At 44.3% G+C, this 25,549-nt stretch overlaps 1 protein-coding gene across 1 annotated transcript in view; it reads right to left on the bottom strand.

The window, feature by feature from the left end:
• The window catches only part of PECAM1 (platelet and endothelial cell adhesion molecule 1), a 435,744-nt gene that overhangs the window by 271,011 nt on the left and 139,184 nt on the right, over window positions 1-25,549 (bottom strand). The window contains exon 7 of the mRNA XM_085617241.1: window positions 14,337-14,624. Within this exon, the coding sequence (XP_085473367.1) occupies window positions 14,337-14,624 (288 nt within the window). The remainder of the gene's footprint in view (window positions 1-14,336; window positions 14,625-25,549) is intronic.

The raw sequence follows: 25,549 nt of genomic DNA, 5'->3' as shown, positions 1-25,549 counted from the left end.
GGAGGGAAGTCCTTTGTGGCGTTTCCTCCTGGCGCCCAGCAGTCCTATCTTTCAGATCCAAGTAAGTACACAGCACACTTTCATGGGGTCACAACCCCAAAAACTATACGGCAAAATGTCTTTGTTCTACCCCCTGGCACAGGGCTCTGTGCCTGGTCTAAACCAGTTCTGGGGGGTACTTAGAAACATCTTTTCAGTGCACAAACACCCTTATTGTTTGTGTAGGCTCTGGCCCCAGACACACCACAGGGGGGCAGAGCCAGCATTGTGTAAGGCTACTGCTCTCATGTCAGGAATTACTACTGAAACATGTATCAGGGAATCCCCAATGCATTCCTATGAGAGGGCAGCCTCAGTGTACAGAGAAACCAAAATAGCTGTTGTCACTACCAGGACATGCAACACAGTTAAGGCACATGTCCTACATTTTACCTACAGCGCACTCTGCTCATAGGGCTAGCTAGGGCCTACCTTAGGGGTGACTAATATTTAGTAAAAGGGGAGTCACAGACGTTGCAACCACTTTATGTGCCACGTCACAGCGGCAGTAAACTACGCATGCAGGCCCTGCAATGGCAGAGGCCTGAGACAGGTTTGAAAGGCTACTTTGGTGGGTGGTGCAAGCACCGCTGCAAGCCCACCAGTAGCATTTAATTTACAGGCCCCGGGTATATGAGATACCAAGGTAAATTAAATATGCCAAACAGGTGTAGACCAATCTTACCACGTTTACTATAGAGAGCACATGCACTTTACACTGGACAGCAGTGATAAAGTGCCCAGAGTCCTAAAACCACCAACACCAGGTCAGAAAAAATACCAGGAGGAAGGCAGAAAGTTCTGGGATGACCCTGCAAAAAGGACCAAATCGGGGGGCGTGGCCAGCAGCATGGCTGAGTAGCCGCGTTTGCAGAGGCTCCAATCGCCCGACATAAACCCTGCCTTAAATCCTGTCTTCTAGCCACGAACACCGCACTCACCTCCCGGCCGAGTGTGTTCCAAACCTCAGCCCTGCAGAGGAAGCCGCATTCGTAGCTGTTGCGGCATGAATTGGAGCAGAAACGCGCAGTGAGTGTTGAACTTCTCTCTCCTCCACCCTGCTTGATGTGAAGGGAGGTGCCGCCGAGACCCTGAGGAGCTGTGCACAGTGGATCGACCCGTCTTATCGCGGCAGTCCTCCTTGTGCTCAGCTACACAGCCAGGCTCTTTTTGAAAGCCGGACTGCAGAAACGCTTTGGGTCAGAGTGCAGCCGCTGGCTGGACAGGCCAGGGAGGCCGCAACTCGGCGGCAGGTGCCCGAGAACCAGGGGGTGAGTGGCGCCAGACACGAGAGACGGCCTGGTGGCAGCCAGCCTACATTACTGGAACCCTCCAGTTACTGGACACAGTGACAAGCCATGGGACCGTCCGACTGAAGGAACACACTCAGCGGTGCATTAGGGAGGCAGGAGCCCCTGTAGTAATGAATCAAAGGAGAAGCCATACAATGCCATGCAGGGTCCGCTGGGTGGCTGTTCCCCATACTAGCCACTTATAGTCTCCCTACGGTGAATGGGTCAGCCATAAGCAGATAAGACTGGTCTCTCTCTCTTCAGATAGAGGACTATTCTGGAGCACCACGGTGCCTGATGACGACAAGGGCTGAGATATTGCTGGTGGGCGCCTGAGACAGGGCTTCTAGCACTGACTGGCCCTGCGAAGTTGCACGAAGCCGGAATCTCTGAAGAGGACCACAGAAGGGGCCCAGGAGCACCACCACTGGGGATTGTGTAACGGGTCAGCACCATAGAGAGGTCCCTGCGGACGGAAGAGCAACACGCACCAGGAGGTGCCACCGTATGCTGACCTAACTATTAGAGAGGTGTCTCAGATACTACTCAACATATCTGCCTCCCTGCAACGAGCTTGTGACCCTCCCACTGGCGTCATCGGCCTCTAGACGTGCGGACACTAATCGCGCCCACAGAATCATAGGAGGAGAATGCTAGTGCGCCAGATAACACAGCCATCCTTCAGGCAAACCCTGCCTTGAGAGAGGCCATTGAAGGCAAAATGGCTGAGATACGAACGGAGGTATCTCTTCTTCGGCAAGACATATGCAACATCGCAGACCGCGTCACGCAAACGGAGGCCCGCATATAGGAGGTAGAGGACACGGCACATAAATCCAAAGGGGACATCAAGGAGCTCCAAGCCGGCATGAGAGAGGTGATGTGGAAGGTCGATGATGCGGAGTACAGATCTCGGAGAAACAATCTCCACTTTATTGGGGTACCAGAAGGACAGGAGAACACTGACCCAATCGCCTTCCTGATGACGTGGTTGATAGAAGCCCTGCCAGGTGCTAAGTTTTCCACCTGTTTTCTGATTGAGCGAGCTCACAGGATGCCGGCTGTGAGACCTCCACCTGGGGCCTCTCTATGATTTCTGAACTATTAAGTTTGAGACGTAATTCGAGGAGAATCACGGAAAATGGGAGAACTCAAATTGGCCTACACCAGAATCATGATCTTCCTCGATTACTCTAGGGAAGTGCAGAAGATGTGGAGGTCCTTCGACTCCGTAAAAGTTAAACTCTGGGCCTTACACATCCAATATATGCTTCACTTTCCGGCCAAACTCAAGGTCATCTTCCAAGACTCGACCCAATTCTTTCAAATACCTGAAGATGCCTGGGCGTGGATTGAGGAACGCCCGAGACCCAGACAAGAGATAGGCGGCAACGTGACACATCCTGGGGACTCGCAGTCACGATGGGATCCTAGACCGCAGAGAACAAGAACGAGGAGGCGTCTTATTGCGAGAAATCCGAAGCGTCAGGGGACCACGCAGCCTGGGACTCCATACAGGCAGAGAGGAGAGCCCTCAGCGGAGGGGGCGGGAGGGACCCGGGCCGGATGTATGTCATTACATTGCATAGTAATACCACGCATGCCATTACAATGCGGGTATTACTACGCGATGTCAATGACATCGCATGCCATTACATCGCAAACTATTACCACAAATATGCCTTTACCACGCATGCCATTACAACGCAAAGACATGCGTGGTAAAGCTATATTCGTGGTTAGTTTGCAAGGTAAGTGACTACCCTACCCATACACAACCCTCCCCCGCCCCCCAGTCCTCTTCCTACAGTTACATTACACTACCCTACACGACCCTCGACACTACCCTAAAACACAACACTACACACACACACTACCACACTACCCTAATCCCTAACGCACTTCACTACTCAAACTCTACTACACTACCCTAAACCACTACACTACACAAACTCTACAATAGTACCCTAAAACACTACTACACTACCCTAAACCCTAAAATACTACACTACGCAAACACTACTACACTACCCTAAACCCGAAAACACTACACTACCCTAAACCCTAAAACACTACACAAACACTACAACACTACCCTAAACTCTAAAACGCTACACAAACACTACTACACTACCCTAAATCCTAAAACACTACACTACCCTAAACCCTACAACACTACACTACACAAACACTACAACACTACCCTAAACCCTAAAACACTACACTACGCAAACACTACTACTCTACCCTAAACCCTAAAAACACTAAACTAGCCTAAACCCTAAAACACTACACTACACAAACACTACTACACTACCCTAAACCCTAAAAAACTACACTATCCTTTACCCCTAAAATACTACACTACACAAACGCTACTACACTACTCTAAACCCTAAAACACTACACTACCCTAAACCCTACAACACTACACTACACAAATACTACAACACTACCCTAAACCCTAAAACACTACACTACGCAAACACTACTACACTACCCTAAACCCTAAAAAACTACACTATCCTTTACCCCTAAAATACTACACCACACAAACACTACTACACTACCCTAAACCCTACAACACAACACTACACAAACACTACACTACCCTAAACCCTAAAACACTACACTACGCAAACACTACTACTCTACCCTAAACCCTAAAAAACTACACTAGCCTAAACCCTAAAACACTACACTACACAAACACTACTACACTACCCTAAACCCTAAAAAACTACCCTATCCTTTACCCCTAAAATACTACACTACAAAAACACTACTATACTACCCTAAACCCTAAAACACTACACTACCCTAAACCCTACAACACTACACTACACAAACACTACACTACCCTAAACCCTAACACACTACACTACGCAAACACTACTACTCTACCCTAAACCCTAAAAAACTACACTAGCCTAAACCCTAAAACACTACACTACACAAACACTACTACACTACCCTAAACCCTAAAACACTACACTACACTACAAAAAAACACACTAAAACATTTTAAAAAAAACACAGAACACTACTTTTACACTACCCTAAACCCAAAAAAGTAACCCTCACCCCAAGCGCAAACCCCCTTACCTCTCTCCTCTCCAGCGTTGCCGTCGGATCCTGCTTCCTCCTTCCTGCTTGCTTCACGTCGTTGTGAGGAAACAGCCTGAGTTTCCTCACAACGACTTGGATATGCGCTGCCGCCACATTACATCGCATGCGTTGTAAAAGCGCATGCGATGTAATGGTATGCGTGGTATGCGTTGTAACGCATGCAATGTAATAGCAACGCGTGGTAAAATCCGCGTTGTAATGGCTGTTTCCCCCCGGGCCACTACCAGGGACTCGACTCAAGGGGACAGTAGTCATGCTGATCACTCCGATCAAGAGTCCCTCGCGGAATCTGACGGTGACCACCCGCTGCTCAAGGTCATTCATAATGTAGAAGGATCGGGGGCGACTGCCCCGGAAACGGCACCCTAACGTCAACTGCAATTAAACAAAAGTAGTGAAGAAATGTGAACAAAGGGCTTGAGCAAAGAACATGCCGGCAAAACAGCGACTGTAAGGAGGCCCCTCCTCCTAGACTTGTTTACACCAGGGAGAGACTGTGTGGACTACTCTCCTGAACCAGGATAATATCCTTTGTTGTTTTGGTCATTCTTTTGGGATAAGGGTTTGGGAAAGGGAGGGTTTAACAGACTCCTCAGTGGACTCATACGTCTGTTGTCATGTTGACAGTTGAAGGGTTCGACGTAGGGTGCGAGTGGCAATAGGGTGGGGGTTCAGAGAGGGGGAGGGAGTTTTGAGTTTTTCGATTTAAAAGGTTTTTGTTCTTGGTTACAGCAGGATGTCTTAAACTACAGAGTTGGACGCAACAGGATAGGGGTTGGCAGGTTAGGGAACATTCCTCGCATGATCCGCATGAAGCACAATTGTAATGCACGACACACCATACACCGTGTTGATGTGGAATGTCAACAGATTGGGTAGTAAGATTAAGAGGGGCCTAGTGAACAGATATATCAAATGGACCAAGCCTGACGTGGTCCTCCTACAAGAGACTCATCTCCGAGGTACCAGGTGTGCATTTATTGGGAGAGGGGCTTATGTTACGCTGGCTCATGCTGGATTCTCCCCTGGAGCCCGTGGAGTGGCCGTCCTTATTAGAAATACTCAACCCTTTCAGGTAGTCAAGACCTGGGTTGACACTGGGGGCACATACGCAATGGTTAGGGGTACATGGGGACGGAGGGAGTTTACCCTGGCCAGTTTTTATGCCCCACCGCGACTGGAGCCACAGACACTACAGGCAATAGGCCAAGATATTGCTGTACTCAGACTCTTCAACTCACATATTAGGGGGCGACTCCAATGATGTGATGAACCTACGCTTAGATCTCGTGCGGCGACAAGTACACAGGCCCCCACACGACAGGCGGAATTTGTGAGATCATTGGGACTGACTGACCTTTGGCGCCGGCACCACCCACTTGACAGTAGCTATTCTTTTTTCTCAGGGGCACATAAGACCTTTTCCTGAATACACTACCTCTTTGCCCCGGCAGGGGAGATTCAAGCTATGGAGGAAATAGAATATCTGGCCAGGGCTATCTCAGATCACTCACCACTGAAGTTAAAGGTAGGGGGCAGGGAACATAAGCCCAAGTTGAACAGGAGGCTGTATGCCTCGGAGATACATGGCAAAATAGTAGCAGATACTGTCGCAATCGAGACCAAATTATTTTTTCAAGATAACAAAGGCTCCGTAACCTCGGAGGCCACCCTCTGGGAGGCATACAAGGCAGTCATTAGGGGGGAGGCTGCAAGACTTAATCGCATGAAAATGTAGAGAGGAAACTGTACAAATACAAGATTTGGAAGACAAACTGGTAGAACAAGAAAAGAAATTGTCCCCGGACACTGAGGAAGGGGGGCTTCGGCAATTAGAGGTTACGCGGAGGGAACTCCGGGCCTTACTAGAGAGAGAAGCTTGCATCCAAAGTCAGACTACTCAACAGAGACTATACAAGTCGGGGGGATAGAGCGGGGAAGTTACTAGCCTGTTTAAGCTGGAAAGAAAAAGAAGCGTATTGAGTAAACCAAATTGAAGAGGCGGGGACACAATACACAATAGCACCTGCGATGGCATTCGCGGATTATTACACTAATTTGTACGCTGCCCGATTGACGACTGACGAGCATAGCATAGATGATTATCTCAAGGCAATAGATAAGCCCATCTTGCAAACTGAGGACACAGCGTCCTTAGAATCTGAGATCACTTTAGAAGAAGTCTATGCAGCCATTGCTAAACAGAAGTTGGGGAAAACTCCAGGGCAAACAGACTCCCAAGGGAATTCTTCAGACTAAACAATAACACGTTAGCTCCACGTCTTTTGAAGATGTTCTTAGCAGCAAAAGAGGAGGGAGCACTACCCCCGGACCTCTGCCAAGCCACAGTAGTGATCATACCGAAATTGGGCAAGCCCCCGGAAAATTGTGGCTCCTATCGTCCAATTTCGCTCCTTAATGTCGAAACCAAGATCTTGGCCTCCATACTCGCCACACAACTACTGACGGTTATTTTGACCTTGGTGCACAAAGACCAGTCGGGCTTTATGCCCAAACGTGCCACACGCCTCAACCTCCGTAGGCTGGCAAATTGGCTAGACACGGCCAAAGGGAGTGAGATTCCCCATTCTGCTTCTCTCACTTGATGCTGGAAAGGCATTCGATATGGTTCATTGGCCTTTTATGATACGGGTCCTCGTAAAATTGGGCTTCGGGCATAGCTTCCGGACGTGGGTTGATATTTTATACACGAATCCCAGCCAAGTTTCCCATCCAGCGGGGGACCAGACAGGGCTGTCTGCTGTCTTCCTTGCTCTTTGCGCTTGATTTGGAACGTCTGGCATGTCTGATCAGAGCGCATCCTGATTTAACAGGGTTCCAAGACTCTAAGGGACAGCTGTTAGATGAACAAATCTCGCTTTTCGCAGACGACATCCTATTGTATATAACTAACCCTGATAAGTCACTCCCGATCATCTTTCATGTAGTTGAAAATTATGGTAAGCAGGCAGGGTACCAGATCAACTGGGGGAAGTCAACCATATACCCAATAGGGGGCCGCATTGACATGCGTTCTGTACCGGTGCGCCTTCCCATCGCTGAAGAGGGCTTCAAATATCTGGGACTCTTCATGTCTGAAAATGTGACGAACTGCCTCACCCATAACATCCAGCGCATCTTAGCGGACTTCCGGGATGACGTGGCTAGGTGGCTGCGTCTCCCCCACACCTTACTGGGAAGGGCCGCTATGTTCAAAATGATCATACTACCCAAGCTATTATACATTTTCTAAAACATGTATTGTAGAATACCAGAGGTACTCTTCAAGGCAATTAATAATGAACTACAAACTTTGCTATGGGGCGGGGGTCACCCCGAGTTGCGCTGCAACGCAGCCAGTATAATGGGGGAATGGCGCTACAGGATGTTCGGGTATACTATAGAGCGGCACACATCGTATTTATTAATAAATGGGGACACGCCCCCCAGGACCACCCCTTGTATGCCCTGGAGAGACTCCAATTTCAAAAACGTTCTCACCTTCAGTACATATACGGGGGCCAAGGGGAGAAAAGTCTGCTGCCAGCAACACAGAGGGCGATTGAGGCATGGAGGGAAGCTGAACGTGTGATGAAATGGGACAAAAAACTAACTAGGTCCACTCCTCTGTGGGAAGGTAAATGGCTGCCTGAACTGGCAAAACTACAGAGGTTTAAAGGATGGGACGCTATTGGGATCACCACTCTTGGGGACATAACACGACAGGGCGCCCTGTTAACATTTGCAGAGCTATAAATGGAATATTGCCTGACGGACAAGCAGTATTATAAATATATTCAACTCCAACACGCTTGGCAGACGCAAATTACTTCATATTGTGTATCTTCCGGAATATGCCCCATTAGAAGGTCGGTTACTGCAGGAAGAGAACCTGGAGAAAGCAGTCTCCTGGACATACAAAACCCTAATAAACAATATGCCCAATAACCTATTAACATTCTGAGGCAAGTGGGTGGACCTCGTAGGTACACTGGAGGACATAGATTGGGAGACGTCCCCAATGCGCCCTAGGAAGGTGGCAATTAAGCTTCGGCTATGACTGCTTCAGTTTAAAATCTTGCATATGGTTTATTACGACAGGGTTAAATTACATACGATGGGTAGGACGGAGAAGCCAGAGTGTCTGCGGTTGTAGAACACAACGCGGATCCTTCGTTCATACTCTATGAAACTGTCGTCAAATACATAGCTTCTGGACATGGATAGTGCAGGAACTAAATAACATACTACATGCACAAATCCAGATGGACTCTAAGTACGTTCTTTTGGGCATCCACACAGACGTTGACATTCCTAGATACCAACTTCTGCTTAGTAACCTAGGTCTCATAGTGGCAAAACATGATATAGCCAAATACTGGGGGAGACCAGAACTTCCCACCTTGAAAGAGTGGCGGGCTGGTATGAACATGTACATGGGTTCCGAAAAGAGAGTATATAAAGCGAGGGGATGCCCGAGAAAGTTTAGGAAAGTCTGGCAGCCATGGCTGAGTTAGAGATGGAAGAGGAGGAGACAGATGTATTGGAAGGTATATAAAACGACAAGTAGGCGCAGGTTTTGTTACTCTAGGTCCGCACTTAGCTGAGAGCCTTGAGGGGTAGTTCACACAAGGGGTGGGCGGCATCGTAGGGGCCATGAGGGAAAATCATAATGCCGTAAACTCTGTATCCCCACTAACTGTAAATCTTGTCATTAGTAATCAATGGACACTGATTGAGATGTACCTGCTGAGTTGTTTGTTGTTTTACCACAAAATAATAAAAATATTTATTTATTTTTAAAAAAGGGCCAAGTCCAGAAGTTTAAAAATGCTAACAATCGTCTACAACAAAACAGCAGCTATTATGTATTTAGACATCATATATACCCACACACCAACCATTAAATGTCTGCACAACCACCACTACATGCGAAAAACACTGATGAGACAATCTCACAGCCATGTTCATATTCTCATGCTCATTAACTTACGATCATACTCCCACTATGAAATGTCCATCATACAGCCACCATCGTACACTAACACAAGAACCATCATAAACCCACATCGCCTCCAAAGTTCTAGATTATTATTCCAACAACTTAGTGACACCTTCATGGAACCTTAAAAATACTTCCAATCATAATCAATGATGCCCTAACATACACATCATTTTAAAATGTATCAAGTACTTATGAGGTGTCAGATAACTTCACTTAGTACAGCGGGGAGAAGACATATTTTTGCCTAATATTTAAGTGAATAATTTTACCTGCACATGCCAATTAGAATACTGAGTGTGTATCGATCAAACAATTCTACAAAATGTATTTTGATTTAGACTGAATTTCTTGAGTTATGATGTAAAGTGGAAGAATTACTCAAATGAAATTGCTTAAAATAACTCAAAGCAGGCACTGTTCTGTGCTAGGGTTAATCTAGTGTAATACATTGGTATTAGTTATTGTCTGGATGAAACCAGTAGAGGCTCTTTATGATTGATTTTACAAAATGTTCTCCCTCTTTTTGACACATACTATTTTTTGCAATGAAGGCATATTCTTTTTGAGGCAAATGCATTTTTGATAAGAGATTCATTTTCTTCAATTTCCTCATTATCAGCTTGCTCTTAATTTGCTGTGGTTTTCTACTCTACAGTACATTTTTGTTTTCAGATACATTATAAATTATGTCTATTGATACTGCTCATTTATCATTTGATAATTAAGAAACCTTAAAATTTGTATCTGGATTTGTAAAATTGAATATATTTCCCTTCAACACAATGTCTGATCATGGTATTATAGGCAGCTTTCTTCCAGGCTTGAAAAAGTCTTTCAATAAGACAACGCATGGGTTGTCTAGCCAGATTTATCTGATATGGAGCTTCTTAGCCTATAATAAAGCTATTCAAATTAACAAATATTTAATATGTGACTCTGCAAACAATGTACTCTATGACACCCCAAAGGTTCAAAACCTGTACACGGTATCATTGCTTTTTATCAAACAGAACTTGTGTCTAACGGTTTATTCTAGTCATAAGAATGAGACCTACTACATGTGAGGTAAACTATTTTTTTCTCATTTACATTCTAAGTTAGTCTACTAGAGAGAGTACTTCTCTACCTAATCATTTCTTTTTAATGTTTAAAGTAAAAAGAACAAGTTCCTATAGGGAAAATTGCTCCACAACATTGGCCAGAGGTACCTTACCAATAAACTCTCTGGCTACAACATTTATCACTATGCTTATGGCAAAAGAAATATATAAAATTGCAAGGTTTCCTCAATTTATCTAACAACTACTAAAATTCATAATATCTAGGCCAAACCATTCAAACAATATTTCAATGTAATACATTGTCCTTCACTGCTAACAATTCAATTTTATGCGCCATCAGGATAAGGCAGAATCACAGAAATATATTTATGGCCAGTTAAACTTAGCTACAGCACTCATCTATGATTGGTTAACAATTTTCAATAGATGTCAATAATGTGATATTAGGAAAAGTGAAACGAATTGGAGTGTTAGTTGAGGGTGGGTGGGAACCCACTTTAAATATTAAATTAATAAAGCAAAACACTACATGAGAAAGTGGCAGCACTTATTTATATAAATGTATGCACAATTTATTTATTCTCTTGAGAGTGAAATCACAGCTACCTAAGATGATAATGAATTGCAGTATATCAAACCAAAAGGTAAAGAGAATCACGCGGTATCACACAAGTCATTCGAAATTGACAATCACACTGTTTTAAAGCAACACAAAGAAGCATCAATATAATACGAACTGAAATAGAATCAATTGAAGATTTAGAATACAACAGATCAATGGTTATTAAAGCTGGCAACAAAGGTGGAACCAGTGTATTTATGTATGCAGATTGGTATGACATTAAAACTCTGGATATATTAGATGTAAAGGAATACATTAGAATACAATGAGCTCTGAAACGAGAAATACTAAACTACATCTTAACCTGAATGTGTTGTATTAGGCAGTACCAGAAAGATAGATTGATCAATCAGCGCAAGAATATTTGTTTTGTGAAACGAAAAAGCACATATTGAAATAAGAGTTTTTCAAACATTAAAGTATTATTGCACTTGAGGTTGTAAAGGCATGAAAAAATAATTCAGTTAGTTAACTCTTTAAATTACACAATATTTATGTAAAATCTATTTTTGTTCAGTAGTAAATAATTAATGCTTCTGATAAAAGAACTTCTAAGCATTTTAATGCTTTGTTTAGGCAATTGTGACCATTAAATTGCTTTTTTCTTTGTACTTATCCCGTTTTTCCAACTCCTAAAATGGGAATTTGTATGAATACCAATTCGTTATCTAGAAGGGCGTGTTGTAAAACATCTAAACGGTGTCTTATTTATCGATGTTTAGTTGCCGAAATCTAGCTGTAAAACATTGAAATTTTACCAATACCTCAAAGGAGGTAGTAACCCTTTTGTAAAAGGGAAGCTGTTCACTTTCTCATTGTGAATGTAAAAAAAGGTTTATTGAAGACTTGGTAGTGGTTCAGAAGACCACAGCTAACTCTTAAACAAACTTCAAAAATTAAAACTATTTTTTTCATTGCAGCCCCATTTCCTGTAAGGAAAATGGGCTGCATTTAAAAAAAAGTTTACGTTATTGAAAATCAATGATAGAAATAATGGCCTGCTATTCCTTGCAGTCCAACATTCCTGTAATTGTGGCCAATCAGATTGAGTTGCAATTTGCGACCCCCCTAAAGAATATTAACTCGGTAGATCATATTGTGATTGAGTCCGATTCTGTTTTTTAATTAATCAACCTAACAGCAGATAGGTCAATTTGTAAAAATATTTACTGGTCAGAAATGTATGGGTCGCATATTGCGAACAGTATTTTGAAATAAATAAACAATACATCATACGCAGTGGTGCAAAGTCCATAAATTGAACTGATTAATGACTAAATGCAAATTTAATAATATTTTAAATCATCATAATTGAAACATCATTATTGAATCAGACGGTAGTTCCTTTGAGTAGTGCCTTTCTTAATCAGAACAGGAACTCAGACATTTGTATACAGAGGTACCCAAAAGGAAAGAAGACCCATTCAAAATACTGTTACATTTCTTTATTTCACACATAGGTAGGACTGACCAAAAATTAGCTTTTGGATCGAATATAGCACGCTACCATTCATGAAAACCCTGAAAGCTATCTCCAGGAGAGGGGGAGGCATTGATTTGGCAGTTGGGCGGGCAGTTTGTGCCCTTCCTCATCTGAATCGCCATTACAAAAGTGTGGAGTGTGTACTATTCTGCTGGGAGAGGGACACAGACCTGGATACTCACAGGTTCAAAGAGCGGCAAATGAGGCCACCAGAGTTCACAACTCGGGGTGAGGAGAACTGAGGGGGACATCTCAGCACAGCATGGCTATTCTTGACATCACAGTGACCTGGCTTAGAGTGAGCACACCTTGGGGCAGGAAGGATGGAGGCTCTCCATGCCTACAGTTGCCTCCATCTACAATAGTGGTTAGAGACAGCTTTGCTTTACCTCTTGCTTTGCTGTGGCACTATGCTATACTGTTGTCTCTCTATTCCTCATTGTTCCACCAAGGTTTCACAGAGATGAGGAGCAGGGACGATAAGTCAATACTGTTTTAGATAATTTGAAAGAACTCTTTTTGTTATTTAGTAGGCCTACATTTTTCTGCTCCTTCTATTGATTACTTTAAAAGACAGGCCTGGCAGGTTTGGTAACCAGCAACAGTACCTCACTCGTTACGGTCTCCCTGAATACCCACTCCAGAGGTTGTGTGCTGTCACTAATATATTGATGCCTGCATCTTGTAAAATGTAATATTTTGTAGTCCCTGTCAACACATCGCCCCATCTGAGGAATTTCAGATGATGATAGGTATTCCGATTGGGGATAGTCACCTGGAGGCCCAGGCAGGGCAGGACCCAAAGAGGATCGGGAATGGCAGAGAGCTCGGAGCCGTAAGAGTAAGGAGGTCTGTATGATCAGTTCCTGTCCCATTATGGGAGGTTTTGCTGGGATTGTGTGGGTTGGTGATAATTGATGTAGGCTGGCAATGTCCCTTACCATCACCTTTAATGAATCTACTGCACATACAGAGCCCATGGCGCTGCCCGTTCCTGCCCTACTCCCTACTTCTGCAGTTGCATCCCCTTATCCTTTCTGAGGTCCCTGAACTGCTACTGGAAAAAATTGAGAACTTATCACCAAGACCTGGAACATAAAGGAGGGCCTGCAGCCCTTGCCATTGAACAACTGTAAAGGGACAGATGAGTGGGAGGGACAGCACTAAAGAAGTGCCTAGAAATTCTCTGAATTGCTTACTTTTTGCTGTTGCCCATGCCAACTCTCTAAAGTTGTTCCCTTGTCCCCTCCATGAGTGGAGAGTTGGTTTCCTGCTTGTTATTTAAATGTTGTTGTTAACATGCTTCAAGATGTATGACAAGATGCCGGTGAAAGATTATTATACAATACAACTTAACAACTACCTTTTATTTTGTTCTGATTACTGGACCAGCTATAGGGCACTGCTTCTAGTCCCATGTTCTCTTACTCCCTAGGACTGGCTGCCTTTAGGTTACAGGAGTGTTCACAGACATTCTTTAAAGGCACTTGCCTTCATCTCATTGTTGCCAACGTAAAGATACCGTCATAATAATGATCATACTGAGGTCTATATGAAATAGAATTGTATCAACATAATGTTGCAAAATTTGCTATATTCTGTTCATAATATTAATGCTTACCGTCATTAATAAAAGATGCCCAATAAAAAGATTTTTGTTTGAAAAAAGACAGGCATATTTTGATTGTCATCAGCAGGATCTTACCTATTGCAGAGATGTTCAGTGCAAGGCTCTTTATCCATGTGGCCTTGTTCTTGTTTTTAGCCTCGCACCTGTATTCTCCAGAGTGGTGTGAGGTACTTGCGTAAACATGAAACACTGCAGTAGCATTGTCCGTCACATTAATCCTTCCCAGGTTGTCATTTCCTCGGAAAAGAGCGTATTGGATGGGTGGAGTTCCGCTCTTCGACTTGCATGCCAATCTAAAAGCCTGTCCGACCACCACGTCTGATCCTGGGATGTCAAGTGTGAGAACCGGTCTCGAAACTGCGGCTAAAACAAGGGGAGAGTAAGTTACTGAAACATGTCAACACTCCAAGCAGAGAAAAAACATTGCGCACCTATCAAACAGATTCTTTTTTTATTTTGTGTAGAACTTGAGAGGGGCAGCTAATCTTCTCTCTAAATCTTTGAAAAGAGTCTAGCTCTTGGTGCAGTGGGTGTATGTGGGACTCCAGGAGGATTCAAACATGGTGGAGCAGAGGTGGCACACTGAGAGAGTAATTTGAGTTTCTCATTGGTGCCACTTAAAAAATAATTCAAAATGTTTTCTAGTTGTAAAGTTCCCAATTGCCTGCTGGAAAAAAAATCAGAGAAGGTCCAGGATCCCATGATCACCATATTTCAGCACAGACCTGGGGAGATCATTATATGACCATATATTCCAGTGGTGACCGTACGTCACCCTGGCAGAATGTAACGTCCCCCTGCCAACGGGGCAATTAATTATTTTGCGCCAAGAAGCAGAAATAGCAATCCTGGACAGAAGGTCAACCACAAGGTCAACAAAGCACCCTGCCCAGGCTGTGTACCAGCCCACATGCTTTGCTTCGACTACACGGCTTGGTCCGTGGCCCTGACTAAGGTATTCAACGCGGTCTTGGGAACAAACAACGTCCCACGCTCCTAGCGATCTGCCATCATAGCTCCATTCCACAAAAAAGGAAATAAACTGCTACCATGTAACTACAGGCCAATATCGGTCTTGTATTGTAGCGGGAAAATCTTTTGGCGTGTCCTTCTGAACATGCTACAGACCTAGGCGCCTACATGTTCCTGATGAAATCCGACAGACACCTCAACCATACCCAATTGAAGGCACCTGTACCCAACTATTTAACACAAAATACATTTACCGGGGGTGTAACACCCCAAACACCCCCCCCCCCGAAACTATGCCCCTGTGCCTGTCAACGGAAGAACTGCAACATGAAGCGCTATCTCTCTTTCTCTCCATATACGTATATATAGACATGGTTCAGCAGAGGAACAATCAGAACAGCCCGCCACCCCCATGTACTTATCTGTGCTCAGTGTCCAGGGATTCATGCTAGTATTGGACATTCCTAGTAAAATTACAGCTTTCCCATCCATCCTTGTTGAGTCCCTGTTGCGAAACTGTCGCAGGAGAGTGAATGGAAGACATAAAAATAATGTGTATTGGTTTTGCCTTTACCGGCTGACATTGGACAGAGCAAGCCTTTTAAATAGTTAAGAATGAATTAGACTTGAGGATATCAATCAGTCTGGAAAATGAAATGCTTCCAAGACACAGTTAATTTGGCACATTGCAAACAAGATCTCATGAAAATTTCAACAACAAAGCCTGTGAATTGAGAGGTGGAAGCGATCCCGGGGCTCACAAACAAAGAACAAGTACACAGCTTCTGGTACACTACTGTTTGTCACAGGGCCGGCTTAAGCTCTGGTGGCGGCCAGGGCTACAATGTTTGTTGGCACCCCTCCAATGACCACCTCCGCCACAGATTCCGTCACTACCACCCTTTAACAGTGCCCCTCAAGTCTCCATAACTACTCTCTGTCAGATGCATTTAATTCGTTTTCTAGCACCAATCATACCCGTGTAGGGTTTCAGAGCACCTCACATCACACACACTACACAGAGACAATCAATCATTGGTGTGTAAATCAGTCTACTCTATAGGAAATGTTATGTAGACAGAGGACTACAAGGTATAGGAATGACGTCATCCATACTGGTAGGCGGTATAGTTTAATAGTGCTTGTTCTGGAGAAGCACAAACTCAGAATTTAAAACTCAACACAATGGTTGGGAGTTCTCTTTAATAATCAGAATTTTTTTTAAATATCTTTTTATTAGTTTCATTGATAACGTAAACAAAACAAACTCGGCATATCACATAGGCAATTTCAAGAATTTAATAATCAGAATTGATTTCTATCCAAATGAACCCTTTTTCCAATAATAAAAGACTGGGGAAAAAAATCATAACGCTCCAATCTATAACTTGTAGTTTGCATTCAGCTCTTTGATGACTGTTAATAGCTCACTATTCTATGTTAGGATTTTAACTTATAAACTGTAAGTAACAAAAGGATCTCTCAGACAAAAGCAGTAACCAACAGACCTAATTACATTATGTGCACTTTGTGATCTGCATGGTACACGTTCTTTGCAGCAGGCATATTGCTTCCAGCGCGTCAAGGGAGAATGGTGAGTTTCTCCCTAGGGAGGGGAGTCTTTAACCAAAGAGGCATCAGGGGAAAGGAAAGGGTTTCCTTTCCTCCGATGTCTCTTTGGAGCATTCCTGCTGCATGATCACGCATGTGGCCGCAATCATGCAGCAGGAATGGCCACTAGACATCAGGGTTTTTTTTGGGATCAGTTTCATTTTGGTGGGAGCGGCTACTTGGGGAAGGGGAGTTTCTGTTGGCAGTTTCCGCCCCCCTCGGGGGCAGATCGGTTTGTATATATTGTTCTTTTAGTAGCCACTAGGCCACCAGGGATTTCTTTATTTTTTAGATGTTAGAGAGTGGCCCCTTAGGCAATGGTCACTCCCCTTTATTGGGGTGAATATTTTGGCCGTTTCTGCCCCTCTTGGGGGCAGATCGGCATTAGGTTTTTAGGACCAGGGGCCACTAGACACCAGGGATTTGTTTGTGATCAATTTCAGCGTTGAGGGGTAACGGCCCCTTTGGGAAGGGTCATTCCTCCTTTGGGAAGCAATTATGTTGGCCGTTTCTGCCCCCTTTGGGTCAGATCTGCCTTAAGTTTTTAGGTCCATCTGCCCCCAAGGGGGTTGCAGAAGCGACTAGACACCAGGGTATTTTTCAATGTTGTTGAGGAGCCAGGTCGCTCACCTTATGGGGTGATTATTTTGTCCATATATGCCCCCCTTGAGGCAGACCGGCCTTATGTTTTTAGGCCTATCTGCCCCCAAGGGGGGCAGAAGCCACTAGAGACCAGGGTTTTTATTCAATGTTGTTGTTGGGGAGCGGCCCCTTGTGCAAATGTCGCTCCCCTTTTAGGGGGTGATTATTTTGGCTGTTTCTGCCCCCATGGGGGCAGATCAGCCTTATGCTTTTAGGCCCACTTGCCCCCCAGCTTGGCTGGTGGATTGTGTGTGGACTGGTGCATTATTTGTAAATGTGATTGTAATGTTTTATTTCTCCTTTTTATTCCAGTGTAAAGCTTTTGATTCCTGTTTGCGGTTTTGGCAGGGGTTGATCTGCAGTTGCATGTGTTTGGTAAGAAAAACATTATTGTTGTGTTTACTCCAAATGAGTATTATTGTCATGCATGAATGAATATTTTGTAAGTGATGTCATAATAGGAGCATATTTAGTTTACGTTTTGAGTGTGAAATTCTTTTTGGATTTGTGCACGATGTGTATTGCGTTGGCTTATGTGTAATTTTCTTTTCTTTTTCTTTTTTAGTGAGATGTTGTTCTTGCTGTGTCTGTGCAGAGTATGTGGTGGTGAGTCTAGCTGTTTATGGCAAGTGAGTGCTATCGTTTTGGAGTATATAGGTCTTTGTGATAAAGCCACATTTTGTTTATTAGTTATTTTACAAAGTGTATGCTGTTGTTGACTTCCTTGTCAAGTTACCTTTATTTGTAAGGATTATGACTAGCTGCAGGATTACTACTCAGCAGGTGGTTGGTAGGCTTTTTGAAACTTCCTCTGACCATGATTATGAGACTGACAGTGCATCTGAAGCAAAGGAGGAAGTGCAAGATTCTGGCAGTGAGTTTTCTGTCCACAAGGAGTGATCTGATGATGAAGCTACTCTCAGTGCGGATGAAGTGCCTGTTTTAGAGGAGGACACTGATGTGTCGATGGTGCAGCAAAAGGCATCTGGATTGCAGCCTGGGGCTGCAAGGCTTCCCATTGGAAGTGCTGTTCTGTGGGTTGATCCATACATGGTGCAGCCGGGGTTGCCTGCCTTTAGAAGTGATGCAGGATGTGGAGTGAATTGTGAAACGTTTTTGCCTATACAGTTTTTTCAGCTGTTTATGGATGATATATTTTTGGCTGAAATTATTGCACAGACTAGTTTGTATCTTGAACAGTATTTGAGGGACAACGGTGCCAGACTTAGGCCCCACTCTAGAGCTACCCGGTGGACTCCCACAAACTTAGATGAGATGAAGACGTTTTTGGGTTTAACTTTTTGATGGGCTTGATAAAGAAGCAAGTCCCTGTCTTCATATTGGTCTACCAGTCCCTTGATGGCAACAGTCATATTTCCTGCAATTATGAGTCGTGATCGGAATTTACTTTTGCTACGGATGCTGCCTTTTCTTGATAATGCTTCAGTGTTGCCACGACACCACCCTGATTTTGACCATCATTTTAAGATTCGGTCTGTCCTTGATCACTTGGTAGATCAATTTTCAGAGATCTATGCTCCAGGGAAGAAACAGCTGTTGATGAGTCATTGGTCCTGTTCAAGGGCTGTTTGGTTTTTAGGCAGTACTTTCCTAGCAAGAGTGCACATTATGAAATTAAGATGTATATGTTGTCTAAGAGTAGGACAGGATATGTCTACAATTTCCAAGTGTACACTGGTAGGGATTCCACTATTGACCCCTCTGGTTGTCCGTCCACTTTTGGAGTTTCAGAGAAAATTGTGTGGGAACTTGGTAGAGGTCTTTTTAACAAAGGTCACGATTTGTACCTAGATAACTTCTACACTGCTTTGCAATTGTTTAAAGAATTGTTCAAAGTGGACACTGTTGCTTGTGGCACAATCCGCTCTAACCGTAAAGGTTACCCAAAAGAGCTTGCTTGTAAAAAGCTTGAGAGGGTACAATGCAGTGCCTTGTGCAGTGATGAACTGCTAGCTGTGAAATTTGTGTACAGGAGGGATGTCTATATGCTGACTACCATCCATGATGGACGTACTTCACATGTGACTGTTTGGGGTCAGGTTGCAGAAGTGCGCAAACCTGTGTGCATTGTACTACAATAAGCACATGGGTGGTATAGATAGAGTAGATCCAAGGTTGGAACCTTACACTGCTGTTCGTAAGGCTTACATTTGGTATAAGAAGTTGGCCATCCATCTCTTCAACTTAGCAACTTTTAATGCTTTTGTTGTGTTCAAGGAGTGTTCTCCAGCATTAAGGATGGCTTTTGTTCAGTTTCAGGAGTCTGTGATAGGCAGCCTTGTTGTAGTTGAACAGGCAAGTGTTCATAGAGTTGGAGAGGTGAAGGATGTGGCTTGTTTGAAAGATCGCCTCTTTCCTGATTTAATTCCTCCCACATCCAAAACAAACCAATCCCTGTAAGAGATGTAGAGTCTGTTTGCGAAGAGGTATGCGGAAGGAGACTCGTATGCACTGTGCTGATTGTCCGTCTAATCCTAGGCTGTGTGTGCCTACATGTTTCAGATTGTATCCCACTAAAAACAGTTTTTGGGAGCAACTGTGAGTCTAAAAATGAACTGCCTGGCCTGTATTGTTTTATATTATATATGATGTATTTAATTACTGCTGTTGTGTTTGTAGTTATAGTTTTGTATATAGTTCCAATTGGTTTGTGTTTTCTTTCATGTTAAAAAAAGAAATTGATGACAGTGTGCGTGGACTGGCGGTGTGCATTGACTGGCGCTTGGCTGGTGGTGTGCATGAACTGGCTGGCGGTGTGCATGGTCTGGCGATTGACTGGTGGTGTGCGTGGACTGACATCTGGCTGGAAGTGTGCGTGGACTGGTGCTTGGCTGGCGGTGTGCGTGAACTGGTGCTTGGCTGGGGGGTGCGTGGATTGGGGATTGGCTGGCAGTGCGCATGGACTTGGGTTTGGCTGGCGGTGTGCGTGGGCTGGCGTTTGGCTGGTGGTGTGTGAGTAGTGACTTGATACTGGCCATTACACACACTGCTAGCCAAACACCACTGCATGTACTACGTCAACTGCCAGCTGGTGTTATTGCTGTGTCAGTCATGTGGGTGTATGAAAGTGATGGGCCCTTGAATGGCGATGTCTGTTAATGTGACTGTTGTATTGTGCTGGGCCCGCAACTGGCGGTGTGAATGACCTTGTGTGTGTCACACATGGAAGGTGTGTGAATGTCCTGTAAAGAGGTTGGTGCCAAGCCGTGGCTTTGCAGCTCACGAGCTGTCAGTCATTGTTTTAGGTTTTTTAACTTTTAATTATTAACAGTGCATTTCCTTTTTGTGAAATCGCTTGTTAATAAAATTTTATGCTCTGAACCGTCACTTACCCTCATGCCAAATCCAACCAGTACGTGTGTGTACTTCAGCAGTGGTTAGTTGTGAATATTTGTCTTTTCTGTCTTTCTCTGCCAGGGTTTACATTGTCTCTCCATTGTCTATTAATGCCAGTGTTGCGATGTGCTGGGCCCGCGGCTGGTGGTGTGAACGTGTGTGTTAAGTATGAAATGTGTGTGAATGGCCTGTAAAGAGGTTGGTGCCTTAACGTGGCTTTACAGCTCACGAGCTGTAAGTGGCTGGTTCAGGTTTTTAACCATGCATTTCCTTTTTCTGAAATCTCTTGTTAATAAAATATACATTTTGAACCTTTCACTCACCCTTGTGCCAGATCAAACCAGTATATGTGTGTACTATAATATTTGTCTTGTCTGTCTTTCTCTGCCACGGTGTAGTTTGTCTCTAGGGAAAATCTACCACCTCTAGATATTTTTGTAAGCTAAAAACAATGTGGAGTACTGGGTGGTGTGCCTCTCATCGATCCCAACAACTTTTCTTACCTATAATGCCATGCAAATCTTAAACAACACATTTTCCTTGCATTACTGTGCCATAATCTTCTAGAATCTGAAAAACCACAATTTTCCTACCTCCCAGCATTCCCCCAGGTCTCCTGATAAAAATGGTACCCCACGTGTGTGGGTGGGCCAAGTACCCGCGACAGGCAAGGGCCCAAAACTTGCAAGGGGGGACCTGGGTTTTTGGCCCTGGGCTCAGCAGCCATCTAGAGAAAACCTACCAAACCCAGACATTTCTGAAAACTAGACACATGACGGAGTCCAGGGAGGTATGCATGGATTCCCCAACGTTTTCCTACCCAGAATCCCCTGCAAACCTCAAACTTAGCTGAAAAAAAGCACATTTTTGTCACGTTTCTGTGTGGGAAAGTTATGGGATCACCGGGCTGACACAAATTTCCTACCACTTAGCGTTCCCCCAGGTCTTCAGTTAAAAATGGTACCTCACTTGTGTGGGTGGGCCAAGTACCCGCGACAGGCAAGGGCCCAAAATTGCCTATCACAAAACGACCTGGTTTTGCAAAGGGGGTAACGAATTGTTGCTCCTTTGAAAAGAAATGTTTTTAAAAAGATGCAAAAACCATAGGCAGCTCTCTGTCTTTATGTGGAGAGCTTCTTCTTTTCAGAGTGTCCCCACGCACTAGCACCACTCCAAATCTCGCCGCCTCTAATGCTTAGTTCTCTGTGTATGTTCTAGAAACTTGCGCTTATATTTTACCCAACTATGGGGCTTATTTACAAGCCCCTTGCACCACTTTGGCGTCATTTTTAACATGGGAAAAGTGACATACGGGTGGCGCAAGGGGCTTGTAAATAAGTCCCTATGTACTTAATAAGAAGCTCTGAATCTTAACAGGAGTGATCAGCAAAACATTATGTTTCATCAATACACTTACGCACACGTAGTGGGCTCCAAAACATTAAAAAGTATGTTGAAGAAAATAATAGCTCATGCTTTTCTCCCGTTGGAGGTGCGTGTGCTCAATATTTGTGTAGTTTGGACACATGGTTAGCGACCAGCTTTCCAACAAAAATCATGCAGGTGCAAACCACGTCCTTTCCTCTCATGTGGGCCATGGACAGATAACAATTTTGTACTAAAAGTTTCAAACTAGATCATGTACATCCAAATATAAATTTTAAGCGTTCAAGTTATTTTCTGTCCAACAGCATGTCGGTGCTCGTTTGCATGTCTTACAAAAGCACCCATGCCTACAACAATATACAGTCAATGAATAGACTCCAAGTATGGGGTGACCGTAATCTGATTTAACAATGCACGTGACAAGCTGCAGCTAGTAAGGAAGTGCAGATCTTTGGTTCAAATGTGTCTGACTCCTATAACACAATATGATACATAAAGGACTTGCGTACACTGGCATATTATGTGCATGTTACAAAGTAGGAGATATAAAAATGAGCATGAACCTGCCCTTGCTTCCTCCCACCCGATGGTCCTCGTGCTTCAGTCCGTCTGTGCTGGTCTACCACAATTCTCCACACGAATCCAGACGCTGCTGTCATGCTGCTCAGAATATTAACCAGCATGAGAGCAGCACCAGAATTGGCTGGAGCAGGCTGCCTCCACATTCCTGCAGGCACTGGGGGCCTGTGCCTGCTCTCCACCCAGCTGTTTAAGACTGCTAGGTGGAGAGGTTTAAAGTGCACATGTTAAGCTGGCAGTTGCAAGACAGCCGGCCAAAATGACATGCGCATTCTAAACTGATGAAGTGAGCACCACTCTCCTGCTGCCAGTCAGCAGCAGTGGCCCGCCCCCAAACACAGCTCAGCTGGGGAAAGGGAAAAATAAAATGGTAATACAGTCATTTTATTACCATTTTATGTGTCACCTTTGTTGTGGTGCTGGTAGCAAGGGGCCATGCTCCTCTGCCCTTACGGAGGAGCCGCCGCTCTCTAGCCTATTATTCTGCATTGTTCTTATTACAAAGAGCCTTAATGGCAATGATTTTATGCATATAAATAAGATTTGCCGCATTTGCACTTTACTATTTCGGTATCGTTGGTTCCCTTTTTGAATTTTGTATTAAACCTTCATGGCTTCACTAACTTCTGTGTTGAACTCACTTTTTGAGTCAGTCCTTTCTTTCTTTGATTTTATTTTATAAGGCTCTTTTAAACCTTGTCTCTGAGACACATTGCCTCATGATTCCAGGTTAGCACCATCCATGATCCATTCAACTCTAAGGTGCCCCACTGAGCTGTAAAGGTTTTGGGCTACAGCGCGCCCCCACTCGAAACAACCATTCAAAGGCCTATAATGTTTTTTAGGTCTCGCCTGACCCAGCGCATGCGCTGGTCTGGCGAGACTTATTGAGAGGGCTCCAAAAAGTGCTACCAGGCCAGCCTAGAGCTACAGTGCATGTGCACGGGCGCGCACGCTGCGCATGACCGCGATTACTTTCACTTTCATGGCCGCACGGCCGCTTTGATGTTTGATCGCGATGGCGATCACTTTCACTTTCGCGGCCGCTTGGCATAGCCAATAGGTCTCACTTTTGGGACCTTATAAGTATTTAGTTATGCAACTGTTGCATGGCTAAACACTTATAAGGTCCCAAAGGCGAGACCTATTGGCTATGCCAATGCTTGTTCTGCATGGTTTCCCTGCTTCTGTCCCTTTCCTTCCTGTTCGTTCATCTCGGGGCACATGCAATAGGCTATGACAGACAAAGGCGGTGACTACAAGCCTCAGAGAGACAGAAATCGCAAATGAGGAGCAAAATGAAGTAGCAGGAAAAGGATATGTATGACCACAGCGCAAAATCTAATAAAGTGTAAACATTATTTACAAATGGCTGCAAGGGGGCTCAAGTCCGGTGGTGAAGCGGAGATAAGTGATGGGTCATCTCTCTTTAAGTGAGGCTGAATAGTTTAAAAACAACCGCAGGAACCCATTGGATGGTCGAAGATTTGCAGGCGGATGGAGTCTGACTTGAGATCCTACCATTCGTCCAAATCATGGCAAAAGGTGAAAAATTCCTGAACACCACCATTTTTCCAAGGCCTTGCTGGGGGTTGTTACTCACCCCTCACACCACCCTCCCAGGGAACTGTGTCGCGGAACATTGCTTTTTATATTTGTTTGTAACTTGTGTTTGTCCAAGGCGATACATCACTTTTGTGGCTGACAGTAGTGCTGAGGGCACCTCTTCCAGCCTGGCTCCCCTCTGGACTATTCTGTTTATCAGTCCGTAGAGCAGAAACTGTACACTATTTACACTTTATAAAAAATGCCTTTCTGTGGCTAACAACAGGAGTGGATGGCTCAGTTGACATAAGCTGTACTGTTTTTAATAAAACTGCTGTTCTTCCCAAGAAGAGACTGCCCTTCCTCACAAGAATTCAAAAAATGTTTAAGAAAGTGCACTGTCCTGATGGCGCCTGCCCTTTCCCTCAAAACGTCAAACTGTCAAAGTTCAAGCCTCGTAAAACCACTTGTCTCTCGTACATTTCGAGTTTGGAGCAGTTCCATTTGCACAGAAGGACATATCACAAGACTAGCTGTGAGCTCAGCCTCACCACTGGTCCTGGGCAGAGCTGGGACTGGAAAACATTTTCTCTGGGAGTTCATGAATTGAGGGTCAAGGTGTGAAACGGAAAGGGAGTGCAGTCTTAAGGGGGCGAGCCATGAAAAGCAGAGTCCGACAGTCAATAGTATCAACAGTTACATGGATTTTCAAAAAACTCTGCCACAAATGGCTGCAAGGACAAATGTGATCTGGCTCAATTGGTCACATAGGCTGCATTTTAAAATATCTCATGAGGTTACAGCACCTGCTGCAGAGATCTTTTTTGTACCCAATAAATCTAAGGGTATAATAATAGTAGGGTAACTCTGGTGGTTAGTGCAGTTGCTGATGAGATCTGTATTTTCGTTTTAACTCATGATAGAACAGAGGGTTAATATTTCTCCTGCAAAGCACATCGTGTAACATGCAGATGACAGATTTTTATTTTACGAGGATAGGGGAGTGAGTTACTGCTTTTGAAACAGAGCTGCTTTTGTTACTTGCGGTTCATAAACTGCAATCCTTCTAATATAGCACAGTGAGCTATGTACCAGCAGCAAGGAGATGCATGCAGGCTGCAAGGCATGGGCTTAGAACCTTGTTGTTTGTTTCCCAATCAGTCAGTATTCCATGGCTGTCACAAAAGTGTTGCGTT

Source organism: Triturus cristatus, chromosome 7 (assembly GCF_964204655.1).
Source record: "Triturus cristatus chromosome 7, aTriCri1.1, whole genome shotgun sequence".
Classification (NCBI taxonomy): domain Eukaryota; kingdom Metazoa; phylum Chordata; class Amphibia; order Caudata; family Salamandridae; genus Triturus; species Triturus cristatus.
Note: the sequence above shows the minus strand (reverse complement) of the source record. Positions and strands in the feature narration are given on the sequence as shown.